This window comes from Telopea speciosissima, chromosome 6 (genome assembly GCF_018873765.1).
Source record: "Telopea speciosissima isolate NSW1024214 ecotype Mountain lineage chromosome 6, Tspe_v1, whole genome shotgun sequence".
In the NCBI taxonomy this organism is placed as follows: domain Eukaryota; kingdom Viridiplantae; phylum Streptophyta; class Magnoliopsida; order Proteales; family Proteaceae; genus Telopea; species Telopea speciosissima.
The window spans coordinates 65,838,885-65,860,553 of record NC_057921.1 but is presented as its reverse complement, the minus strand read 5'-3'; the positions used below and the strand labels follow the sequence as shown (position 1 = coordinate 65,860,553).

At 35.7% G+C, this 21,669-nt stretch overlaps 1 protein-coding gene across 2 annotated transcripts in view; it reads right to left on the bottom strand.

Annotated features, from left to right (window-relative positions):
- LOC122666202 (glutamate synthase 1 [NADH], chloroplastic) overlaps window positions 1-20,598 on the bottom strand; it is a 33,307-nt gene extending 12,709 nt beyond the window's left edge. For both annotated transcript variants that reach the window (XR_006333508.1, XM_043862349.1), the window contains exons 1-2: window positions 20,585-20,598; window positions 161-573 (exon numbers count right to left, since the gene is read on the bottom strand). Coding sequence is in view for 1 of the 2 variants with exons in the window: in XM_043862349.1 (XP_043718284.1) it covers window positions 161-547 (387 nt within the window). In the remaining variant the exon portion in view is untranslated. The remainder of the gene's footprint in view (window positions 1-160; window positions 574-20,584) is intronic.
- Between the last annotated feature and the right edge of the window lie 1,071 nt (window positions 20,599-21,669).

Here is a 21,669-nt window from a genome sequence, read left to right as displayed (position 1 = left end):
GACTGAAAGGATACCCACGGAGGGGGGAACACAAAAAGTCAAAAGAGCACTCATTGCTCAGAAAGCAATCAAGCCAAGTTGAAAACAACTGCGACACAGAACTTACAGACAGGAAAGGGGAAGGGGGAGAAGATAAAAAAGATGTAGGCTGGGGGCTTACAGTTCTCCTGCTGCTGTCCCCCGACAACTCGGCCACAAATCCAACTCCACATGAATCCTTGTCAAAGGACGGATCATACAAACCGAGTGGTTTCTCAGGAACCTGCGACAATGCCGAACGCACCACCACCTTGAGCACCGGCGGCCGTCCAGGACCGTCCGATCTCCATAGATGTAAACGTTCAGAAGCGGGTGAACGCAATCTTGTCCCGAAGAACCTGTTTTCCATGGCGTTTTGCCGTTTGGTAGCAGAGCAAGTTGAGACTTTCTTCCCATGGCTACCCAAAGGAACAATATTACATTGATGATTCGACGGAGAACCGTGAATAGAAGGAAAAGCTCCTGATTTGATTCGGAGTTGCAGAGCGGAGCCGGATAAAGCCGACATATTGTGAAAAAGGAGAACTTTTTTGAGTTTGTATACTGGAAGCGGAAAAGAATTGTTTTTATTGATCGATTTCTCAGTTAGTTTTATTTCAACAATATATTTTGCTTCAAGCGCTTGAACGAGAAAAAAAAGATCAATCTCTCAATGCCAGCTCTCACAATAACTTTCACCAAAAAAGTGTCCTTCTCACGGCCGAATCACCTTTTCCTCCGATTCTACAACAATAAACGCAGAATTAGTCAGATCAAACAATTTCAACAGATTCTTCACCAAGTCTCTGAACTCGTTCACTCATAGTACTCTTTTCAAGCTCCAAAAACACGAAAAAACAGTGCGTACAGAGAGAATCTAATCGATTTTGAGCAAAGGAATGGTTTTCAACCTACTATCCGAGCAGTCACCGAATTTCCGGTCTATGGTTTGCAGATTTGCAGCCTCTGCTTTCAGATCTAAGCCTCAAACCGATTTGATTTTTCAATCCAAAAAGCTCCAAGAAGGGAGAATTGAAGACAGATTAAGAAAAAAGAAAGCGAAATCAGAGAGAAAGCGCGCGCGGGGCTAGAGAGCGAGAAGTTCCTCTCACTCGACCGACAATCCCGGCTTCGTTCCTCTCCTCTCAGGAGGAGAAAACATGTCATTTTATAGAGGAAGAGGGTCGAATAGAGAAGGGAAGTGTGGGACCGACATTTACAATCCTCCTTCAATTGAACTACTCTACACTCACCATAGAGTCTGTGGGTTCCCCCCCTCTCTCTCTCTTTCCATAAAAGTGACAGCTCGGACTTCTCTGTAATGGCACGTGGATATAAAATCTATGCGGCACGCGACAACCGCTCATGGTGGATCCCCCTATAACTGACAATTTTACGATGCCCCCAGATTTTCCCCTAGCCGCCTGCAGCTTCGGTTCCGAGCCTCCGCGGCTCGTTCTCCGTAAAATCAAAAATCAAATACTCCAAAATTGGATTTTACCAGTCAAACAGGGGAAAAAGATAAGAAATACCAGAAAAGGCCAACACAAAAACAGGATACAATAATTTCCCTCGTTTTTTCATTGAAACCTCCAATAAATCCTCGCCTGTACTTTCAGTTCATGGAGGCCAGATGGAGGCCAGATGGAGAAGATTTTTCGTATGTTGCGTAACTTTCTGTTTCAAGTTGTTGGCTCAAATGAAGCAGCGATGCACATGCATGGATTTAAATGACGGTATGATTCCGGCCAATGCCGATATCGATCCGGAACTGGCGGTTTTGATTTTGCCACTTAATTCTCTAAAAAACACTTATTTTTTTAGATCAATTTACCTTAAATCCGATCATAGAGACGAATACGGTTAATACGATACTAATACCTTGAAACCATGTGCACAGGTTCGGATAGGGTTAAAATCCTCAATCTCTGCTGCCCGCATCTGTCGATGCGGCGCAATGTGAGCTCCGGAACTTGACACGTGGAAGATGATTCATCCAATGGAGCAAGTTCAATTGACCCAGTTTTGAATTCGACATCGTTAGATGTCGCATCTTCCATGTGTTGCCGAAGAGAATTTTTTTCCGTTCTAATATAAGTATATGACACGAACGAACGATGCATTTATTTTTTTACAAATATTAAATTAGTGACTCTATCTTAACTTAGTGACTCTTCTGTATGGTGTATCTAATGACACCTCTATAAGTGTATTTAGAATTTGACACCGCCATTTAATTGTTCTTAGTTCTATTTTCAAAATTTGTAAATTAGGAGTATAAAAGAGTTTTTTTTAATAATTATAAAATGACATATCGATATATTACGGGTAAAAGTTATGTATAACACTAGCTCAAAAATGAAATTTCATACCCCCTAACATATCATTATTCATGTGAGGGGTGATATCATAAATACCCTTCTCCCTATTGTCAGATTCTAAAGGGGGTTCTCTCATTCACTTGAAATTGTACTCAAACAGTGTAGAGAACCCTCTCCCTTATATTATTATAACAAGATGTCATTGTCATGCATATATTTCTAGTATATATTTGAAATACTATTTATCCTTATGGAAAAATTGTGTAATACTAAAAGGGCAAAAATATAAGATTACAAATTATTTAATAACTTGAGGATGTCAATAAGAAAATCCCTTTAACGTATATTTAGGGAGAAGATTTTATGAGAAGAGAGAATGAAATCTACTTGTTTAATGAGAAAAAAGAGGGGAGAGAGACTCGGGGTGGAAGTTTTTCTTTCTTTTTTTTTGTTAATTTGTTCCGCAACTCTTGTTGTAGATATTTTGTCACCCGTGATGAAATGAGAATCTCTTCCTTCATGGATTTTGGAGTTCAAATGGAATTCCTTGAAAAATAGGGAAGATAATTTGGACATTCGTATATACATACATCATTAGGACATCACGTAGTGGGATTCCTTTCACTTGCACTGAAAGAATTTTCTTTGCCATTAAATTAAATAAAAAGAAAATATAGTTATTGGTGTTACAAGTGTTTATGACGTTTTCAAAAATTACGAGATAGATTTGAGCCATCATGGTTTTTCTTATTTAAACTTTCTCTTTTTTTTCAGAAGTGGGAGAGTGTACCATAATAGGTAGAGTATTGGTACTCATACATACACATACACAGGATGCATGCCAATACACGAGGGGATATTCGATCAAACTAGACTTTGAAATTTAACACGTGGCTAATCTATCTACTGTCTTCTCTATCCAACGGTTGAAATTGGCACATAATCTACTCATGTGGCAAAATAAGTATCATATTATGTTTAAAAAAGTAAAATACCCTTGTAACAATAATATTTCACAAAAATATATATATACAATCTATAGTGTGTAAACCATTTTTATAAAAATAATTTTCTTATAGTTCATAACTTGAAAGATATCAAGGTTGTTGAAATGCCCAAATAGGATTTGAATAGGGAACAATTCCCTTTTGGGTGTTACATTAGGGTTTACATATGAGAATGCATTTACATACTTAAAGTGTCTAAACTATATTGACCCAAAATTTCGAAACCAATTGTGAACCATAAACTATCTATGAAGTTCCTAGACATCCCTACATGATGATCCCTATCTCTCAAAATTAAGAAATGGATCTTATCTACGATTGCTATGTCTTTTCTACATTTTATGGATATCAAGAAATGAAGTCTTGTTTAAGAAAATGAAACTTTACCCCTATCACATATACATTTAATTCAGCGGTGGACTAATAACTCACATTATACCGCATTCTCCGTATTTATGTATTTTTTTTTTACCCTAGATATTTGCATGGGGTTGATTGTGTTATTACCTGTGATGGTAATTTTGGTCCATCTTCAAGCTACTCTTACTGAACAACAATCTTATATTCAATTCACAATTTACTTTAGTATCTTTTGATCAAGATCGTATAGGGAACCCATAAGAATCAAAGGTTCAAGGACTATTTTTCAAATTACAAGAGGAGCAAGATTGCATGCAGATGATTCAATGGTTAAAACAAAGGAATAGTGAAAGGTGGTCATGGGAAATGTTTAATTTTCTCTTTAGATGAGTTATGTTTGATAAAATATTTTTATTTTGCAAATATTATCAAACAAGATAGAGATAGGATCTCTATAGTTCATAAATGGACAGTAAACAGTAGAAGGAAAAGTCTTAATAGAACGGTATGAATAGGTGTAGCTAATTTTCTTTTTAATTAATTAAGTTTTATTTCCATAAAAAAAGATATGATGCATGAATACATGGAAATATGAAAGAGAAAAGTGTCTATGAACCTACGACATTTCCTACGTCTTCTATAAGAGATTTTTTGTTTCTTTCTTAAAAAAATTAAATAAATAATTCCATTATGAAGGGGCATTGGAAACACTATAGGTTCAGAAAAACCCTCCCATGCGGATAAAAAATAGAAGATTGCATGTCAATACACAAGATGATATTTAATTTTGGGTCGAGTTTTCCTTCAACCACGGTGAATGGGAATCCATTTATCAAGGCGGGTTCAGATGCACGTGCAGGGGGTTCAATCAGAGGGTATTTTATGAAAAGTACTAAAACTTAGGAGGGTTTATCAACCTTAGGATGGTGGGAATCCATTCCGCAGGTGGGGGAGGGAAATTTAGACCTTTAGTTTTAGGGTAAATATTTTATGACCTAATGAAATGACCTTTCAACCCTCTACATTTGAAACTGTTTTATCACTTTTCATTGGTCCATTCCATATATATGTCACTGCCCGCTGGTGGTGGTTGGGAATCCATTCACCGGGTGGGGGAGGGAAGTATTTTCTGAGCCAACTGCAGAGTACCATTTCCATCTCCCTTCTCTTCACATGAAATGACCTTTCTACCCTCTACATTTAAAACTGTTTTATCGGTCTTCATTAGTCCACTCCATATGCCGCTGTTTCACAGAACCTTTTCCCTTAATTTTATTAGTTTTATTAAGTCGGAGTGACCTAAAATGAAAAGAACTCTTTAGGTTGTTGATCACGCAAAGTGACGGCATGGATGATGTTAGCAAATCTACGACAAATTTTCTATTTGAAAGTGAGATGTTTTCTGTGAGCTGACCAATAATTTAATTTCTGTGGAACCCACAGATTGCGATCTCCCTCCCTTGTAACTTTAAACTGTAGCGCTCATAGATAAAATAAATAAATAAAAAAAAAAAGGAAAGGAGATCAGATTCCATGCATCATTCATTCAATAGGAGGTGTAGGGGTTTTGTGGTCAATTTGAATAGACATAAATGTCTCATCTAACAATAATTAATGTAGGCCGTGCATAAAAACTTCTACCAAAAAATTAAAATAAAACTACACTGGCAGTGGTGACTGATGACTAGTAACAAACTGGTTGGCCTCATTTGGAATTTCAACCAACTAAGAACTGAGTTACACCTTCCATATATAAGAAGACCAAATGCATATATCATATCATGTTATCCTACATATATCTTATTAACTATTTCCTTATCTCTTCTTTATTTAATCCATTTCTTGACAAACAAACAAACCCTTAAAACAAAATTTAATAATACGAAAATTTCTAAGTCAAGGTCAAGAGGCTATAACACTAGTTGCATAATTGAACTCCATAATCCATTGTTTTCATGGGCGGTTTGCCGCATTAAAGTCGAAAATAGAAACAAAATTAATTTTTTCACTAATTAAGAATATCCAATTTTGTAGAACTTTCTTTATGACTTGATACAATGCTTTATACACCCATTACTTTCTAAGTATATATATAGTGATTTGATGACTTTAATTTGATGTCATTAGATACCAAATTAGTATTGTACGAGTCTTTGAATTTTGTTTGCAATGTTATTGGATTTTTGGTCTGATTATTTTGCCATAAGAAAGAAGGGGAAAGAAGTCCGGCGAAAAGTTTCTTTAGATAGTACATCCAAAATATTAAAAGAATTTTATTTGTTCATTTTTACCATTTTTAGGTTTGAAGTTATGTGTGACATTTTATCAAGATAAACATTTGAGCTATCTACACATCAAATTTCAATCTTATGGCTAACCGTCTATAGGAAATTTTGTGGACCATCCAATTAATGAATCTCATAGGAGTCATTATTTGTCAAACATTTCATGTCATTTTTCGTATACACAAAATGGATTGGATCTCATTCAAATCAAGTCATTTTAATATTTTGTATGTGTCTCCATAGGCCTTGAAATCGATACGATACAATCAATTGCATCTCATACAAGATTGTGTAATGTTATAGGATCAAGTTTTCCTTTAACCATGGCGAAAAGAGAATCTTTTAATCTACTCGATTTGACCCTTCAATTAAACCCAGAAAGGGTATTTTTGGACTTTCAATCACCTTGGATGAAGAGATTCTCTTTTCACTTTGGAGTGGAAATTGAGTAGAAGCCATGGATGGGACCCTTAATGAGGACCTCATCAGGTACATCTTTTATCTCTTCTTATCAAGCACCAATGCCAAGATCTATCAAATGAAGGAAACATTTCTCAATAATGCTTCAAGTTGGCTAAGTATGGCATATGGACAATGTATGTCCACATCGTACACTATTCAGTCTATGTCAAGATCATGAAAGAGTTTTGGATTTAGGTGACCTGTTCCCCAGCCCACTTTCAAAGTCTTACGTCTGGGGTAAAGAAGTCAAGAACCTGTGGGGTTGTGTTAGTTTGAAGGGAAATGATGTTACTGCAAAAGTAAGACGGAAACTTTTATAATTTTTATCAAGTAATTATTGTGTAATTAACTCTTAAAATATTTTAAATTTGATTACTTTCAAAATTTATTTTACTATAAAATCAAATTCTTTATATTAGAAAAGAAAATTAAAGATTAAATTTTAAAAGTATAATTATCACTACTATTTGTTAATATGAGTACTAAAAAAATATCGTTTAGATTAGTCACTTGTCAAATTTCAGAGTCCGATTCAATCAAATACCCCATTGTACGTATCGGCATTTATCCCATCTATGCATGTGTATCAATACCGTAAACAATATTGTGCACTCTCCCAACTCTCAGTGGGGAATGGTTCGAATTTGTCCTATGTTTTCGGCAATGTCACATTCCTTTGCTACATAGATAATAACCAAAAGCTATATTATTTTCTTACGAATAAAAATTAAATTTTATGATTATCATTTAAAAACGTTAAGAGAAGCTTGACTTGGTTGTAGGTGGTTGAGGATAGGCCACTTAAGATGGTAGATTGTCTCAATCAAATAGGATTGCAACAAAAATGGTGACATTTGGCACAGATCAATATGCATACGTTGGGAGACTGCCAAATTTGTAGGAAGTCTCATCGAATAAGAGAAGCCACCATAAAAGGGTCACTAGTAGAGACTATAAGTGTAGTTAGTACACACAAAAGAATTCTTCATCCATACACGGTCCTCCTCGCTTATGTGGAGGGTTTACAAGTGTTCTTAGATTAGGGTTTTTTATCTAACCTTTGTGTATGCAAGATCTTTCAATCTAAAAGCTAGAATGATCAATTCATCTGTCCATGCATTACAATGAGAGTGGATTGTTTAAGAAACCTCTCTAAATAGGGTCGTATAGATCGTAGTTTTTCTTTTTCTTTTTCTTTTTTTTTGCGAACCAAACATGTGAAAAATATACAAAAGAACAAAAAACTTTCTATGCATGTGCTTTATGGGAATTGTCTTTAATCAATCTAGATTTTTCTACTAATACATTTTTAAGAAACATTACCAAACATGCATTACAATCAAAATTGAAAATCTGTTTTATAAATTAGATAACAATGTAAACCACTTTCCTCTCTTTCCATTTCAAAATATTTTGCCACTCTAAACATGTAATGGATTAAGTTGTCACGTCAAGTAATTTCTTACCATGGGCACGTGTAGGAACCTCTCGCTAATTTTTAAAATTCAATGAAAATTTTTTGAATACTCGATAATATGGGAAAGAGTAATTCATTTGACAAAGTTATTTTAATTAGTCATCTTCCATTGTACCTAACAAAAGAAGTAAAAAGGAAATGGTCATTACTTGAGATTCACGTGTAGAGATTTTTTTTAATTTGCATGAAACTAGATTGATGTTTGAAACCATAGCCAAATGAAGATGTTCCCATTAAGAAGAATAAAACTATATAGATATTCTATGCATATGTTAAAAGAGCTACTTTAACTTAATAGTGCCACCACTGTATCCTATCATTTAAAGGCATTATATTTGGAGCATCAAAATCATAGAAGCATTTTGTTCAATAATGCCAAAGATTCTATAATTTTTATGAAACCCAAGTTCATCTATATTGCTTGTTCGGAAATACACAAAGGACAGTTTTGATTTGCATAATTTGCATGACAAAGATGAATATTTCTTAAAGGACATACGACCAAGTGCACAAGGCTTCCGCCACTGTAGGGTCTGGGCCCTATGGAGGGTCCATAGTGTACGTAATGTTACCCTTGTTTTGTAGAGAGGATGCTTCCAGACTTGAACCCATGATCTCTTTGAATATTTCTTATAAATCAAAAAAAAATTTGAATTTAACAAAGATATAAATTGTTGTTAGAGTGTAAAAAGTATTCTATTTTCTGTGATACTGTTGGATCATTCTATCAAGATTTATTAAAAGGTATGGTTGGATTTGTTGTCGGTATGACTGATAAGATTGTTCTTTTAAACCACAAAATCTCTTAAAAGGAATAGAACTATAAGAAGAAGATATTCTTTTTAATGGAAGATGGGGGAACAAATATTACCTTTTAGGGTTCTTGGAAGTTTCAAGCAAATAAGTAACGGACATACATTAAAGAATATAAACCCAATAATGAAGCAAAAAATGCAAGGCATTTTCCCTTTAAAAAGTTACTTTATTCTCTTTCAACCAAGAGAACCTAGACTATACTTCCTTTTATTATTCTTTCCTTCTCTTTTCCTTTGTTCTCAACTTCTCATGTATTTCACTACATATACCGATATACTGATGTGATATGTATCAACCCACTAATAATTAAACCTCATATTAATGTTAAACAATGTGCCAACAAGTAGGTAGGTGTGAGTAGTGTAAATTAGTTTACCAAAAAGAAAAAAAGTAGTGTACATTAGACTGCAATATTGTCCACCATCCTCATTGACCTACCTAACAACCATTGCATGGCCCATCAGCTCAGCCATTCTTAATTTAATTTCATTTAATTCTAAACCATTGGATTGGCATAATAATAACATAAAGCTGATTGATCATCCTTTTCATTTTTAACCATAGGTAGAGAGAACAAATTAATAATTCCATCTTACTCTAAATTAATTTTTTTTTTACCTAATCAAGCTCCTAAACTTCTTCATTACACATCATAACTATGTTTACCATGACATATATAGAAAAGGGCAAAAACTTCCATGGCTAGTGGTTTCTATCTCGACTAGTTTGGATGATAAAAAATTAATAGCCATCATCTTTGAATTGCTTTAGCTAATGCATATATACTAGCTTTACTTATAAGAATCTTTTATAAGTCAAAAGTTAAAATTTACAAACATGTGTTTAGATCTCTAATACCTCACAGCTCTTAAATAGGGTGTTGTTCTCTATGCTGCAGCGTAAGCTACGCCCAAGCATATAGGGTAGACTCAATGACCACCCTGCCCCCCTGAGTGACAAACCCATGTGCCTGGGCGCAGCCTGCACTGCGGCACAGAAAACATTCTCCCTAATTAAATATATAAACAATAGTTGTAACACCCATATTTTTAAGTTAAAGTGTAATAGAGAAATTAAATAAAGTTCTTTTTAAATTTTTTTTAATATTATATATCCAAACTTAATTATGGCTTCTAAATGTGCTTACAAGGCAAATGGCTCAGATATTAATAAATAGTATGACTACAGGCACGCACACACACACTCTATGTCTAGTTGAAATAAAGGAAAAGGCCAAGAAAAAACTCTTCTATATGATGTTTTATAGGGGATGATTCCATTAATTTCTATTTTGTTGTGCATTTTTCTAACAAAGTACAACATTTTGAAATCATGGTCAAGGCATTTTGTAGATACTATTAATTTGTAAATTTAATATGATCGAATTATCAATAAGACAATATATTAAAAATTATAGATTACTATGTGTAGCATACAAATTACAATTAGAAAAATAATGATAATATTAATAACTTGATCTTTTCATGCAAAAGTTAACCAATAAAAATTTGTTACATAATAAGTCTAAACTTGTAGACTTAGGAAGCTTGAGCTTTCCTTTGAAGAATAAGAACAAGTGGATTCAATTATAAGCTTCACATAGAATAATTAAATAAATATTATGGTTTTGATTTATTTTATCACCATTAAACAACAACTATAATTGTCCTTTTTAAAGAAAGTTGAAACATGAGGAGAAGACCATGTCAAAAATGTTAGTACCAAAATAGTCATAAATACAAATATTTTCTTTTTTTCTGCTTTATTTTTTCACTAAAAAAGGATTGTGATGCATGGATGAGGTCTAGGGATTAAAAAAATAAAATTATAAGTCAATGGTTTGTGATATACTAGAAGGTGATGGTGAAGTCCAATAGAAACAAATATGCAAATTCATTGCCCTTAGATTTGTTATTATTTGGTTCTCTTTGTTTTTTCAGAGTCTCTTGTTTTGAATCTCAACATTGAGTATTTGAGTGTATTCAACACCTTATCTTTTCAATTGAATAAAAGGGTGTATCCAGTACACGAGACTCCCACCACTGTGGGGTCTGGGGAGGGTCATAATGAGCGCAACCTTATCTCTGTTTTCGCAGAAAGGGTGTTTTCAAATTCAAACCCGTGGTCACTTGGTCACAATGGAGTAATCTTTACCGTTGCACCAAGGCCCGCCCTCTTCAGTTCTAATGAATAAAAGACATTAATTTAGCCATAAGCATATAGTGAGATGAGCCTTATCAATTCTAATGAATAGAAGACTTTAACCAAAAACATATAGTGAAATAACAACCTTTTCAATCCTAATGAATAGAAGACTATAAACATAAACATGAATAATTATCACCTCTAATTCGCGGGCACCTCCAATTCCTCTAATAGGGGGGAGTGGACCTCACCTTGGGTAGTGTTTTTGGGCAGGGGGTAGGTGGTCATTTCCACCCCCATGTGAGGGATTGGAGGAACTAGAGGAAGCAACAAATTGGAGGGGATAACGATTCAACATAGAAATAGGATCACCTACCCATACATGAATGCTTCATGTAATGTTTTGAGATGATACATGTCATTTTGTTTCCATAAATGCCCCTCCATGCTGCCAGTAAGAGTGCTTAAAGGGCATTTATGAAAGCAAATTAAAGGACACGTATTATCACAAAATCGTATATGAACAAACGGATAGTTGATCAAGGCTCCCAATAAACATATAGGAAAAAGATTATTACACTGTCCTTGTATATATATCAATGTTTTTATACCCTCCTCACATAATAAATTGTAGGACCCACATTGACATTTCTCTCTTCTATTCTGATCATGTAGGTCTCATGTAAATCCCATATGGATTAAATCATTTTTCAACCTTTCATTGGTTATATTATACAGATTCCTTCTTACACTGCCTTTGTAGGAAATCTCTCCCCAAACATATAGTGAGATTACAACATTTTTAGTCGAATTTCTAACCAAAACCTACCATAATTTCCTGCATTAGTAAGAAGATTTACAAAACCCTTCATGACATCAACAAATATGGGTTAGGTGAGAAGGCACGCATTGAATTTCAGAAACCTCATCAGCCACACACTCTTAATTCTTTCCTTGTGGCGTGGTAGGTATACTTCTTTGGCCTATGGTAGCTACAGAGAATGGAAGATCCCAAAACTACCTACCATGAAAGTATCTATTTTATGAATCCCAAGTTCAATGATGTGACAAGCATCTCAACAACCCAAAAAACAAAGAAGAAGAAGAAGAAGCAGATACCTAACACCTCTTTCTAACGAACCCTCCAGTGTAGTAGTAGTTTTAATAGGCCAATATAGGTACTTGCTTCCTACACAGCTTTTTAATTTGGTAAAATTTTGCAGCTTTGGGTATTCCAAACCTAGTAAAAAAAATTAGAATCTATAGGTTCGGTATTGCCCAAACTCCAAACCAAGACTTGAAAATGGCTTCTCAGCCGTGCAAAAATTGATTCTGTGACGTATCTTTCGTGGAAGACTTAAAATATAAGAAATAAACAGGGAAAGAGGAGAAAAAGCAGTTTTGTACCTCAACACATTTCCTCATATTTTATCTTTATCCACAGTAATCAATAGAGAGGCGAGAAAAGTGGACTTTTTAGAGTTTTATTTTAAATCATTAAGCTCAAGGAGTCATAAAAAGACAAGGAAAATTTTAGAGAATTTTTATCCAAAATAAACAATGGAGACAAGAAAAAATGGTAGATGGGAAATTAAACTTTAAAGATGAATTACATCTGGCTTATTATGTTATTAGAGTTTTATTTTAAGTCATTAAGCTCAAGGAGTCATAAAAAGACAAGGAAGAGAGATAAAGAAAGAAAATTAAATAACACCTATAGTATATAATGAAAGGCAATTAATTGGTTGGTTTACTTTACAATAAGTTTGGTATTAGAAGATAATCAATGATGGGTAATGTACTTTATATGTAATAAATAAATAAATCAAGGAATCTTTAACTTGTAGAGTCATGGGAAAAAAAATTATATATATATTTAAACAATATCCCTACATGTTAAGTGATCTAAAGTGTCCACTTGATCCATGTACTATTAGGTAAAAAAATGTGGGTGAGCTTCATATGGTGCAACTGTTTGACGAAAACCTTCCTCTAATATCTTAAAAATATAAGAAAAGAATATTTATTTGATAGAATTATCTTTAAGGGGACAAGATTAAGGACTAATATTTCTATTTTAATAGTATTAAAGACTAGGTTAAATACTTAAATGCATGTAATGGTGGTCATGATGTATTATATGGACGAAAATAAAAATCAAGGAAATGAAATGTGACCTTTGGGAGAATGAAAGGATTGGTGGCTTCAATAACCAATAAGATAGAGAAATTAGAAGATAGTATGAGATCATAAGACCCTACATAACATGGCTGACAACATAAAAAAACCCTTAACACACCAGAAGCACACTCTTCATAGTCAACGTCATAGGAGGCAAAATTTGAGGCCAACTACTAGCACAATTGGTTGGAGCCTTGTAAAGTAAAGTGACAGGCTCCCAAGAGATCCCCCTTTCGTATCATAAAAAAAAAGGAAAAAATCTTATAATTTGGATATTAATCTACTTAATTAACTTTGACCACGTAGATAAATGATTTCTTTAATCCATCAAAAGGGGCACAAATGCCGCTATTTCCATTGTTGATAATGACCGATTGATCATCGAATTTTTGTCCAATTTCTTGAGGCTAAAGATTTAATAAGAGAAAATTATAATATATTCCTAATTCGTATACAATTCAACTTAACTTAACGTAGCCTTATCCCAACTAAATTATAGTATTTTTCGAGATTATATAAGGGGGAGAAATGAGATGTGATGGTTGATTTTCCCTTGATCATACATGTTTAACTTTTTACGACTTAAAACGACAATAGACGTACATGGATAGAAAATTGGCTCATTTTATTTATTTTTTAGATTAAATTCCATTAATCCTTAAAATTGTATTTATAGATTATATTTAAAATGTAAGAAATGGATAGAAGAGAAAAGAAAAGAAAAACATAATAATATAAAAATAGGTGAATAGAATTTGGTTTGGGGTGAAACTTGAGAGATCTGTTTTTTGTATCCACAAAGTGACGCAGAGAAGGCTTGGAAGGTCGGAGAGAAGGAGGGATCGTGCCGTTATTTGTTTACAGTATTTATTAAAAGGCGTATTACCGTTTGACAAGGCAGAGGAGCCAACCAATCACAGAAGGTCAAAGACATGTACTGTTGCTGCACTGTACCCCCCACTGGTATCTACCTTTTACGATCTTTGAGGAGCTTTATAGGTTGAAGACTATTCCTCCTTTTTTTATCTGGTTTTTTTTTTTTTTTTTTAGCAAACCTGGAAGTAACGGTTGGGTTAATTGGACACGTGATTGCAAAATCGTACCAGAGTTTTCAAACTCAGTCTCGGGATCCGATCTGTTTTTCCGGTCTGGAAGGATCATAGTTAGTTAAAATGAGAATTGAGAATGGAATGGATCAGTTGAAAATACGGTCACGAATTCAAGTTCAAAAACAACATCTCCGCAAAGTGAGGATAAGACTATGAACATTATGATCCTTCCTACTCCTCGTAGTGATAAGACTGTGAACATTATGATCCTTTCCTACACCTTGTAGTGATAAGAGCCTCGTGCATTAGATACAATACTACGAGGTGTAGGAAGGATCATAATGTTCGCAGTCTTATCCCCACTTTACGAAGATGTTGTTTTCTGACTCAAATTCATGATCATTTAATGCGTAAATTTATATAATATTATATTAGTATTTTTGTAAATCAAAATTAAATTTTTCAAAAAAAAAACCTGTTTACAACTTTTGCTGTTTTTTTTGAGTTTTTTATTTTTATCACTGAAACCAATAAAGAAAATGCCAAGAAAATGGGATGACCAAAAAGACGACATTTAAATGTGTTTTAACTAACTAAAAATGCACTAATCCTAATTTTTGGAAGGTTAGCCACCAAGCTGGATTGGATTGAATAAAGATCAGGCTCGGCCGATCCAATCCCAATTTTCAAAACCCTAACTGATATTAAGGATACGGTTTAAACTTAATCTTGACCTGTTCAATATTTATCTGTTGTAATTAGTTTTCAAATTAAATCAATTTGTAGTCATCCGTTGTAACAACTGAAGAAATATATACTATAAAGAAGGACCGAAACGTAATCTGGAGGTATGCGAGATTGAACACATAATTGGCTTCATCGATTTCGATTTGAATTGGATTGGAATTAGTCTCAACTCACAACCCTAGAAATCAGAATAAAAAGGAAGAAGTAAAGATTTAAATAACTTTTTTTTATTTAGAGTTCTTTATTTAAAGAAGACTTGGGAATCTTGAAATCATGATTGACCGTATTTGGCGCAAGCAAATCCATAGTTCTCTTAAGGATATTACACCGGCACATTACGTTCCTTGCACAGTTGTGCTCCTTTCACAAGGACCATATATATTAGAAATTAGAACTAATAAATGGGGTGAAACAAAATTTGCATTGGTTTAAGACAAAAGTTTTTCGTCACTCTCTTAGAGAATCTTTTTTATCCCCAATTAAAAGAACTCTAGAACAATGAACCAGCATAATAAATTCCAGCAGAAAAGGGCTTACCCAGTGCACGAGGTTCCCGTAGCTACAGGGTTTGGGAAGGGTCATAATGTATGTATGCAGCTTTACCCTTGTTTTTATAGAGGCCTTTTCTAGTCTTGAACCCGTGACTTGGTCACAATGGAGCAATCTTTACCGTTGCACCAAGGCCCTCCCTCATACTTAACTCCAGCTTAGGGTTCAAAAAAAAAAAATCCAATCCGACAAATCGGCATCAAGATTGGCATGTATCAGACAATTGCACCCTTGATTGTCAATAAAAATTTATGTTTACCTTTTTACCCTTGATCCATACCGATCAATTGATACGGAATCACCTCATAATCGGTATTGCCTTCCGCTAATGCTAATCTGATACCCATTTCTCGCACAATGTTCTGTATAGCTTTTTTAGGGTTCTGTCTAATCTGAAGGTCGTGCTTGACACGTTGGTCAGGTGCTCATTTGCTGAACGCTTGGTCATGGGTTCAAGTCCTGGAAACAGCCTCTCTAGAAACAGGGGTAAGGTTGCTTACATTTGACCCTCTCCAGACCTTGCTAAACGCGGGAGCCTTGTGCACTGGGTACAACCTTTATTCCGACCCATTCCAATCCAAATCATATTAAAACTAGTTGGACTCGATTAAGAGCCCGATTCTGGCTTTTAAAACCCTGCTCCCAGACCCTACTAACAAAAGTCCGAAACATCCTTCTTTGTTGCAATCAAAGGGTCATATCCCATGGCCAAAAATGCAGGATCATTGTATGGACAATATTGTAGATTTTCTGTTTCCTTCGTTCAATTCATGTTTTTATTTCCTTTAAAAACAAAAAGGAACAGTACTTGTGCACGGAAAATTCCCCCATCAACAGCATCAAGCCTGTCTTATTGGGACGGGGCCATCCAACTGTACTCAATGCAGGCCGTGCATGAAAACTATTGCATAAAGGAAAAAGGTTCATATCCCGTGACTGAAAAGGTCAGCTTCAAAAACTAGGCCCTTGGTTTAATGAAGAATTTATGATTATACCAAACACCAGTGGAAAGGTTTGGTAGCTGCTCTAATGAGAGGTAAGGGGTAGGTCTTGGTGGAAGCATTCTCTTTCACCTACCACAGACATGGTTCGAAGTATCGGTAACGTATCAATTTTAATAGTCATCGATATTGATACCATGCCGATATTATATCAATAGCACGGGACATACAAGGGGTAAAATGGTTAAAAAACTCATTTTTTAAAGAAAATTCAAGGGTAATTTTATCTCATACAGCCGAACCAAGTCAATACTATATCAATATCTTATCGATTTTGCATATTGCCGATACCCATTCCGATACCGTGCACTAAAACCCTGACCACAGATTTCCAATGGCTTTAGAAGGGTAAAGCATCAGCATGGACCATCATCTGTCGGAAGAAAATTTATGGTAAAAAGGCAAGAAATGACAACACTAGACCAAGACAATTCCACCACGTGAATTATCTTTGTTACATTCCCTTAAGATAGTTATTTCTTATTGTTTGTTGCTTCCCTCTTTTTAAGGTAACTTTTTTGTTTTTTAAACTTTCCTGGTAGGTAGGCTGAAGCTGAACACAAGATATGAACCATCTGCTGAAAAATTAGGAACACTCGTTTTCCAGACAAAATGGTGGGGACTTTTTCATTAAATTTAAAAAAAAAAATAGTGGCCCTACATCCCATAAATAGGTGGATCCCACTGTAACAGGAGATCCTATGCTCCTGGCCATTCTAAGAACACATGCTTCTTGTTCTTATTTTCCAAGCATGAACTTAGACTATGTTTTGTAGGAAGCGCAATGATAGATCTTAAAAAGTCTTGAGAGAAAGTTTTACAACTTCTGGCTTATGTCCAAAATCTGTAAAATAATGTAAGAGTGAAGGATTTTTCCTACTTTATTTTACTTTTAGTATTTACATTGAAACAATAAAGCAGTAGAGCAATAGAGCAACTAGCTGAAGTAAAATTTCATTAAACTGAAAGAGAAAATATGCATTTCCCAACAAGACTCAATACAGCAACAACAACAACTCAGTTTTATCCCAACTAAATGGGATCGGCTATATGGATCCTTACTCTCCAATCAGCTCTATTCGAGGTCATACTTGATACAAGGCCTAAGCTATGCATGTCTTTCCTCACTTCTCCTAAGGTCATTTTAGGTGTGCCCCTGGCTCTTTTAGTTCATTCACTTCTTCATACTGGAGCATCCAAAGGACTCCGTTGAACATAGTCATGCCACCTCAAATAACTTTCTCATAGTTTATCATGATTTCAATAGTAGAACTGAAATAATTTTCTAGTACATCTAGAGTAATAGTCTTGAATTCCTTCCTCACTTTTGCCAAAGGAGTTATCTGATTTGAAACTAAGCTTGTAAATTCCATTGAAGCTTCTTTCTCCCATAAAATAAAAAAATAAAAAAAAATTATATTCCTTTCAGCCCATAGAAATCAGAAATTCCAAAGGCATATACCAGAATCTCTACCCTTTTCCCAACAAAACATCAGTCCACTGCAGAAAAATGAGTTTCTTTCCAAAGGACACACCAGGCATTGTTGATGAAACAGCCTGGTAAACACTTTCCAAATCATAAAAGCACACACAATTAATAAAATGATGAGCTGCAGTCTCTTCCTTCCTTTCACATGACATGTCTACTTGTCAAATGAAAGCCTCTAGTCTTGGGATTATCTAGTTTTAAAAGCTTATCAAAAGCCAAAAGTGAACCAAAAACTTCAACACAGGGCAGCACTAGTTTACTCCAATACTTCCTCAAATCTGAAACCTGCAATCCAACAGAGACCATGCTAAAATAAAATAGGTTTGACGCCCTAAATAAATAAATAAATAAAAAGAAAACAGATCGGATCACTTCCAATCTCCTTCCATCCCTTGCATCAGAATTAATTTGCACTCCTTCCAAACCATTCTCCCAGTTCAGGTCCTTGTAACATCTCCACAGTGAAAAAAGTACCATTCCCATGAATCTGCACTTCAGGAACTATAATCATCCACCAACTCAACCTCTCTTTCAATGAACTTCTAGGGAATTTATCGCATTAACACCTTTCTTCATAGCACCCAATCAGACCACATTCTAATTCTCATACCTTTACCAACTACCAATTTTGATTTTCAAAAAATTTTCATTAACAAACATGATCCCTTTCCAAGCCCTTTCCATATGACATCGTAACTGTCTAAGGGATTCCACCCAGAGCTGCTTATCCATACTTCGTTTCTATGACATCCTTCCAAAATGCACATTCAAATCACCATAACCGTTTTCCCAATAGTGCTTCATTCCCATGAATTTGCACTTCCTTCATCCTTATCCAGGCAAATGATCTCCAGTCTACAATCCTATCACAACACATGCTCTGTGATGCACATGCACTGGTGGGATCCTGTGGATTCCACTGAGGGGCAGGATCCCAGCTCGTAGTATTTTCCTCCTCCGATACATCATTGTGATTTCACTGCCACTGGATGAGTCAGGTAGCCAATGCATTGGACAGAACTCTGTGTCTCCAGTCCACTTGAGCAGATTTTGATCAAATGGAAGATATACTACTATTATATATCTTCAGGAGCAAGAAAATCAAGTTAATACAGTAATAGACATCATTGCATCGAAGTATTGTTACTAATTGTAGTGTTTGAGATGGAAGTCAGACTTCTAACAGATAATTTGGCCAAAGAATACAGAAAACAAATTTAAGCAAACAATTGGAATTCTGAGTCACCGATCCTGTATAGAATGCAAATACATCTTGTAGGCCCTAGAGGGCCCAAAGTCTAAGCAAATTACACTCTTCATGCACACCAAAAGGATTTTTTTTTTTTTTTAAAAAGGCCAAAGCTGCAAGCTTCATGACACTTCAAGATGATCAATCTCACAGACCATCATTTACAGGGTGGAGTGGGGGGAGGGAGTTTCATCTATATCTCAGTGTCACAACAATTGATGATCAATTCAGAGACCATTCTATGAGAAAAAGAAATTAAACCTAAACTGTACCTGGAAATAGCACAATCTAGGAGTAGTGAGGACACTATCCACTGCATCCAGTCACTCTACAAGTATTAAATGGCTGGGGGGAAGGGGCAAAGGAGATGTCAAGACTGCAATATCAGACTTACAAATGCCTTGGAAATGTAACATATGATTGGTCCAAGCCAAAACCAACTAGTTCAAAGACAAAGTCATCATAGCGCAGAATTGTCCACATACTTCTAAAATGGCCCCAGTTAATTGAGAAATATGTGGATAAGCATGAACTAATACAGAATGCCAGATAATAAGGCAAGAAAATGATGCCAATTTCACAGTGGAAGTTGCTGTGCTGCCCGGTAAGTGGCACAGAGATGTCAGCCATTATTTCCTACAGTTTAGGTCACCACTGAGGGAGCTGTTGTTTCACCACATTAGCAAGCATCTCAAAAAAGAGTATTTAGGTAAACATCAAAATCGATGGGCCACCTTCAAGGAGGCACCTCTCTCTTCAAAAAATAAAAATCAACTTCAATAATCCATCTTCTTGACCAATAAGTGAAGAAGAATAGGCTATATTATGTTGCCCTATCACAGGAAATGACGACATTGCCCTTCCCTATCAGCTTAGTCTTATTTTGGGCTTCACTCTTCTAAACCTCTTGGGTTGGGCTTGCTTCTTGTGGGCTTAGGAGTGAGTTGTAAACAAGAACTAGTTTGGGATTTTCTTGGAGTGGGCTGCCACACTACAATTGATCTTGAGCTTACTGACTTGGGCTACCAATTTTGAAATACATTAAGGCTTTTCTCTCTGGATTGTTGCCTCAGCCCCCTTAGACCTCCAAATAGAATTTTTGAGAGCTTAACTTCTCCCCAAAATTCTTCCTTCCTTCGTTCGATCAAGTTATGGCAGTTTTTCTATTTTTTTGCTAATCTAAGCTACAAAGGGAAGGCTAAGACAAGCCAACAGAAACCTACAACTACCAAGGGGGGGAGGGAGTGCCTTTTTTTGGCACAATATGCAAACTAGGAGAGTCAATTCCTTGACCTCCTGGGGGTAATGCACTCCAACCGGCAAGCCATCAATCATCTGACCAAGCGGTTGATCATGTCCTCTTTAAAACTCCCCTTCTTGAAAAGAGCTTGTCCTCGAGCGTGCATCATCTTCAAGTGGGAAGCTAGGAGGAAGTTCAAAAACTGATTTTAAAGGTGGAGCCACACCCCAATCCTTACAAGTCAGCAAGGCTGAAACAAGAAATTGGAAAGACTTGCTGCAACTGCCAAGAGAGTTTTAAGGGAGTTCATAGGTGTGTCACCAACTGAACTACCTCCTAGCCTCTCACCTGAAAACATTCAGGCTCGAGGACAAGCTGTTTTCAAGAAGGGGAGTTTGATGAGGACATGAACTTAGTTAATCTCCCAAAATTCTATTTGGAGGTCTAAGGAGGCTAAATCAACAAGCCTAAGAGAAGAGCCCCAATATACTTCAGATTAGAGTGTGACAACCCAGTCCAAGAAGCCCAGACGTATTTGGTTTGGCAGCCCAAGTTAAGAGCTTAAGAACATTTCTGGTTTACAGCCCACTCCTAAGCACACAAGAAGCAGGCTCAACCTAAAAAGGCTAGAAGAGGGAAGCCTAATGAAACAAAGTTATTAGAGAAGGCGCAAACCTGTCAGTTCCTTTGATAGGGTATCGTAATATTAATATAGCCTATTCTTCTTCATTCGTTGGCTAACAAGATTGAAATCTGGTTTTTGAAAAGAGAGGGCTCTCTCCTTGAGGGTGGCGGCTATGGAGGAGTGAACTCTAAGATTCCACCCCTTTGGATGTTCAGCTAAAGCTTCGATCGAGTGTAGGACTGGACAGTTGCATCTCCATCCCCATTGCTGCCAGACGTGCAGAGCACCATGGTTTGTCTTCCATTTCTGTGTAAGTTTCTGTTGTGTTGGTTCTATAAAGTTCTTGGTCTTATTCCCTTGAACCTTTAGTTCTCTTGTGTTCATATCCTCTTCATTTTTCTGTTTTTGAGTCATAGTGTGTCTTTCATTTTCTGTTCAAGTTCCTGTTCCATTTTGAGTAGCAGTTGTGCTCTCATTGCTGTTATCTTTGGGTCCTATTGAGTCTTTCAAATACAAACAGTACTACATTAGCTCCCCTTCTTGAAAAGAGCTAGTCCTCAAGCTTGCATCATTTTCAAACAATTGCACAAGCTGTCAAGCATATAGCACAAGTAAACAATGTCGTTGTGGAGAGTCGTGAGTGCCATA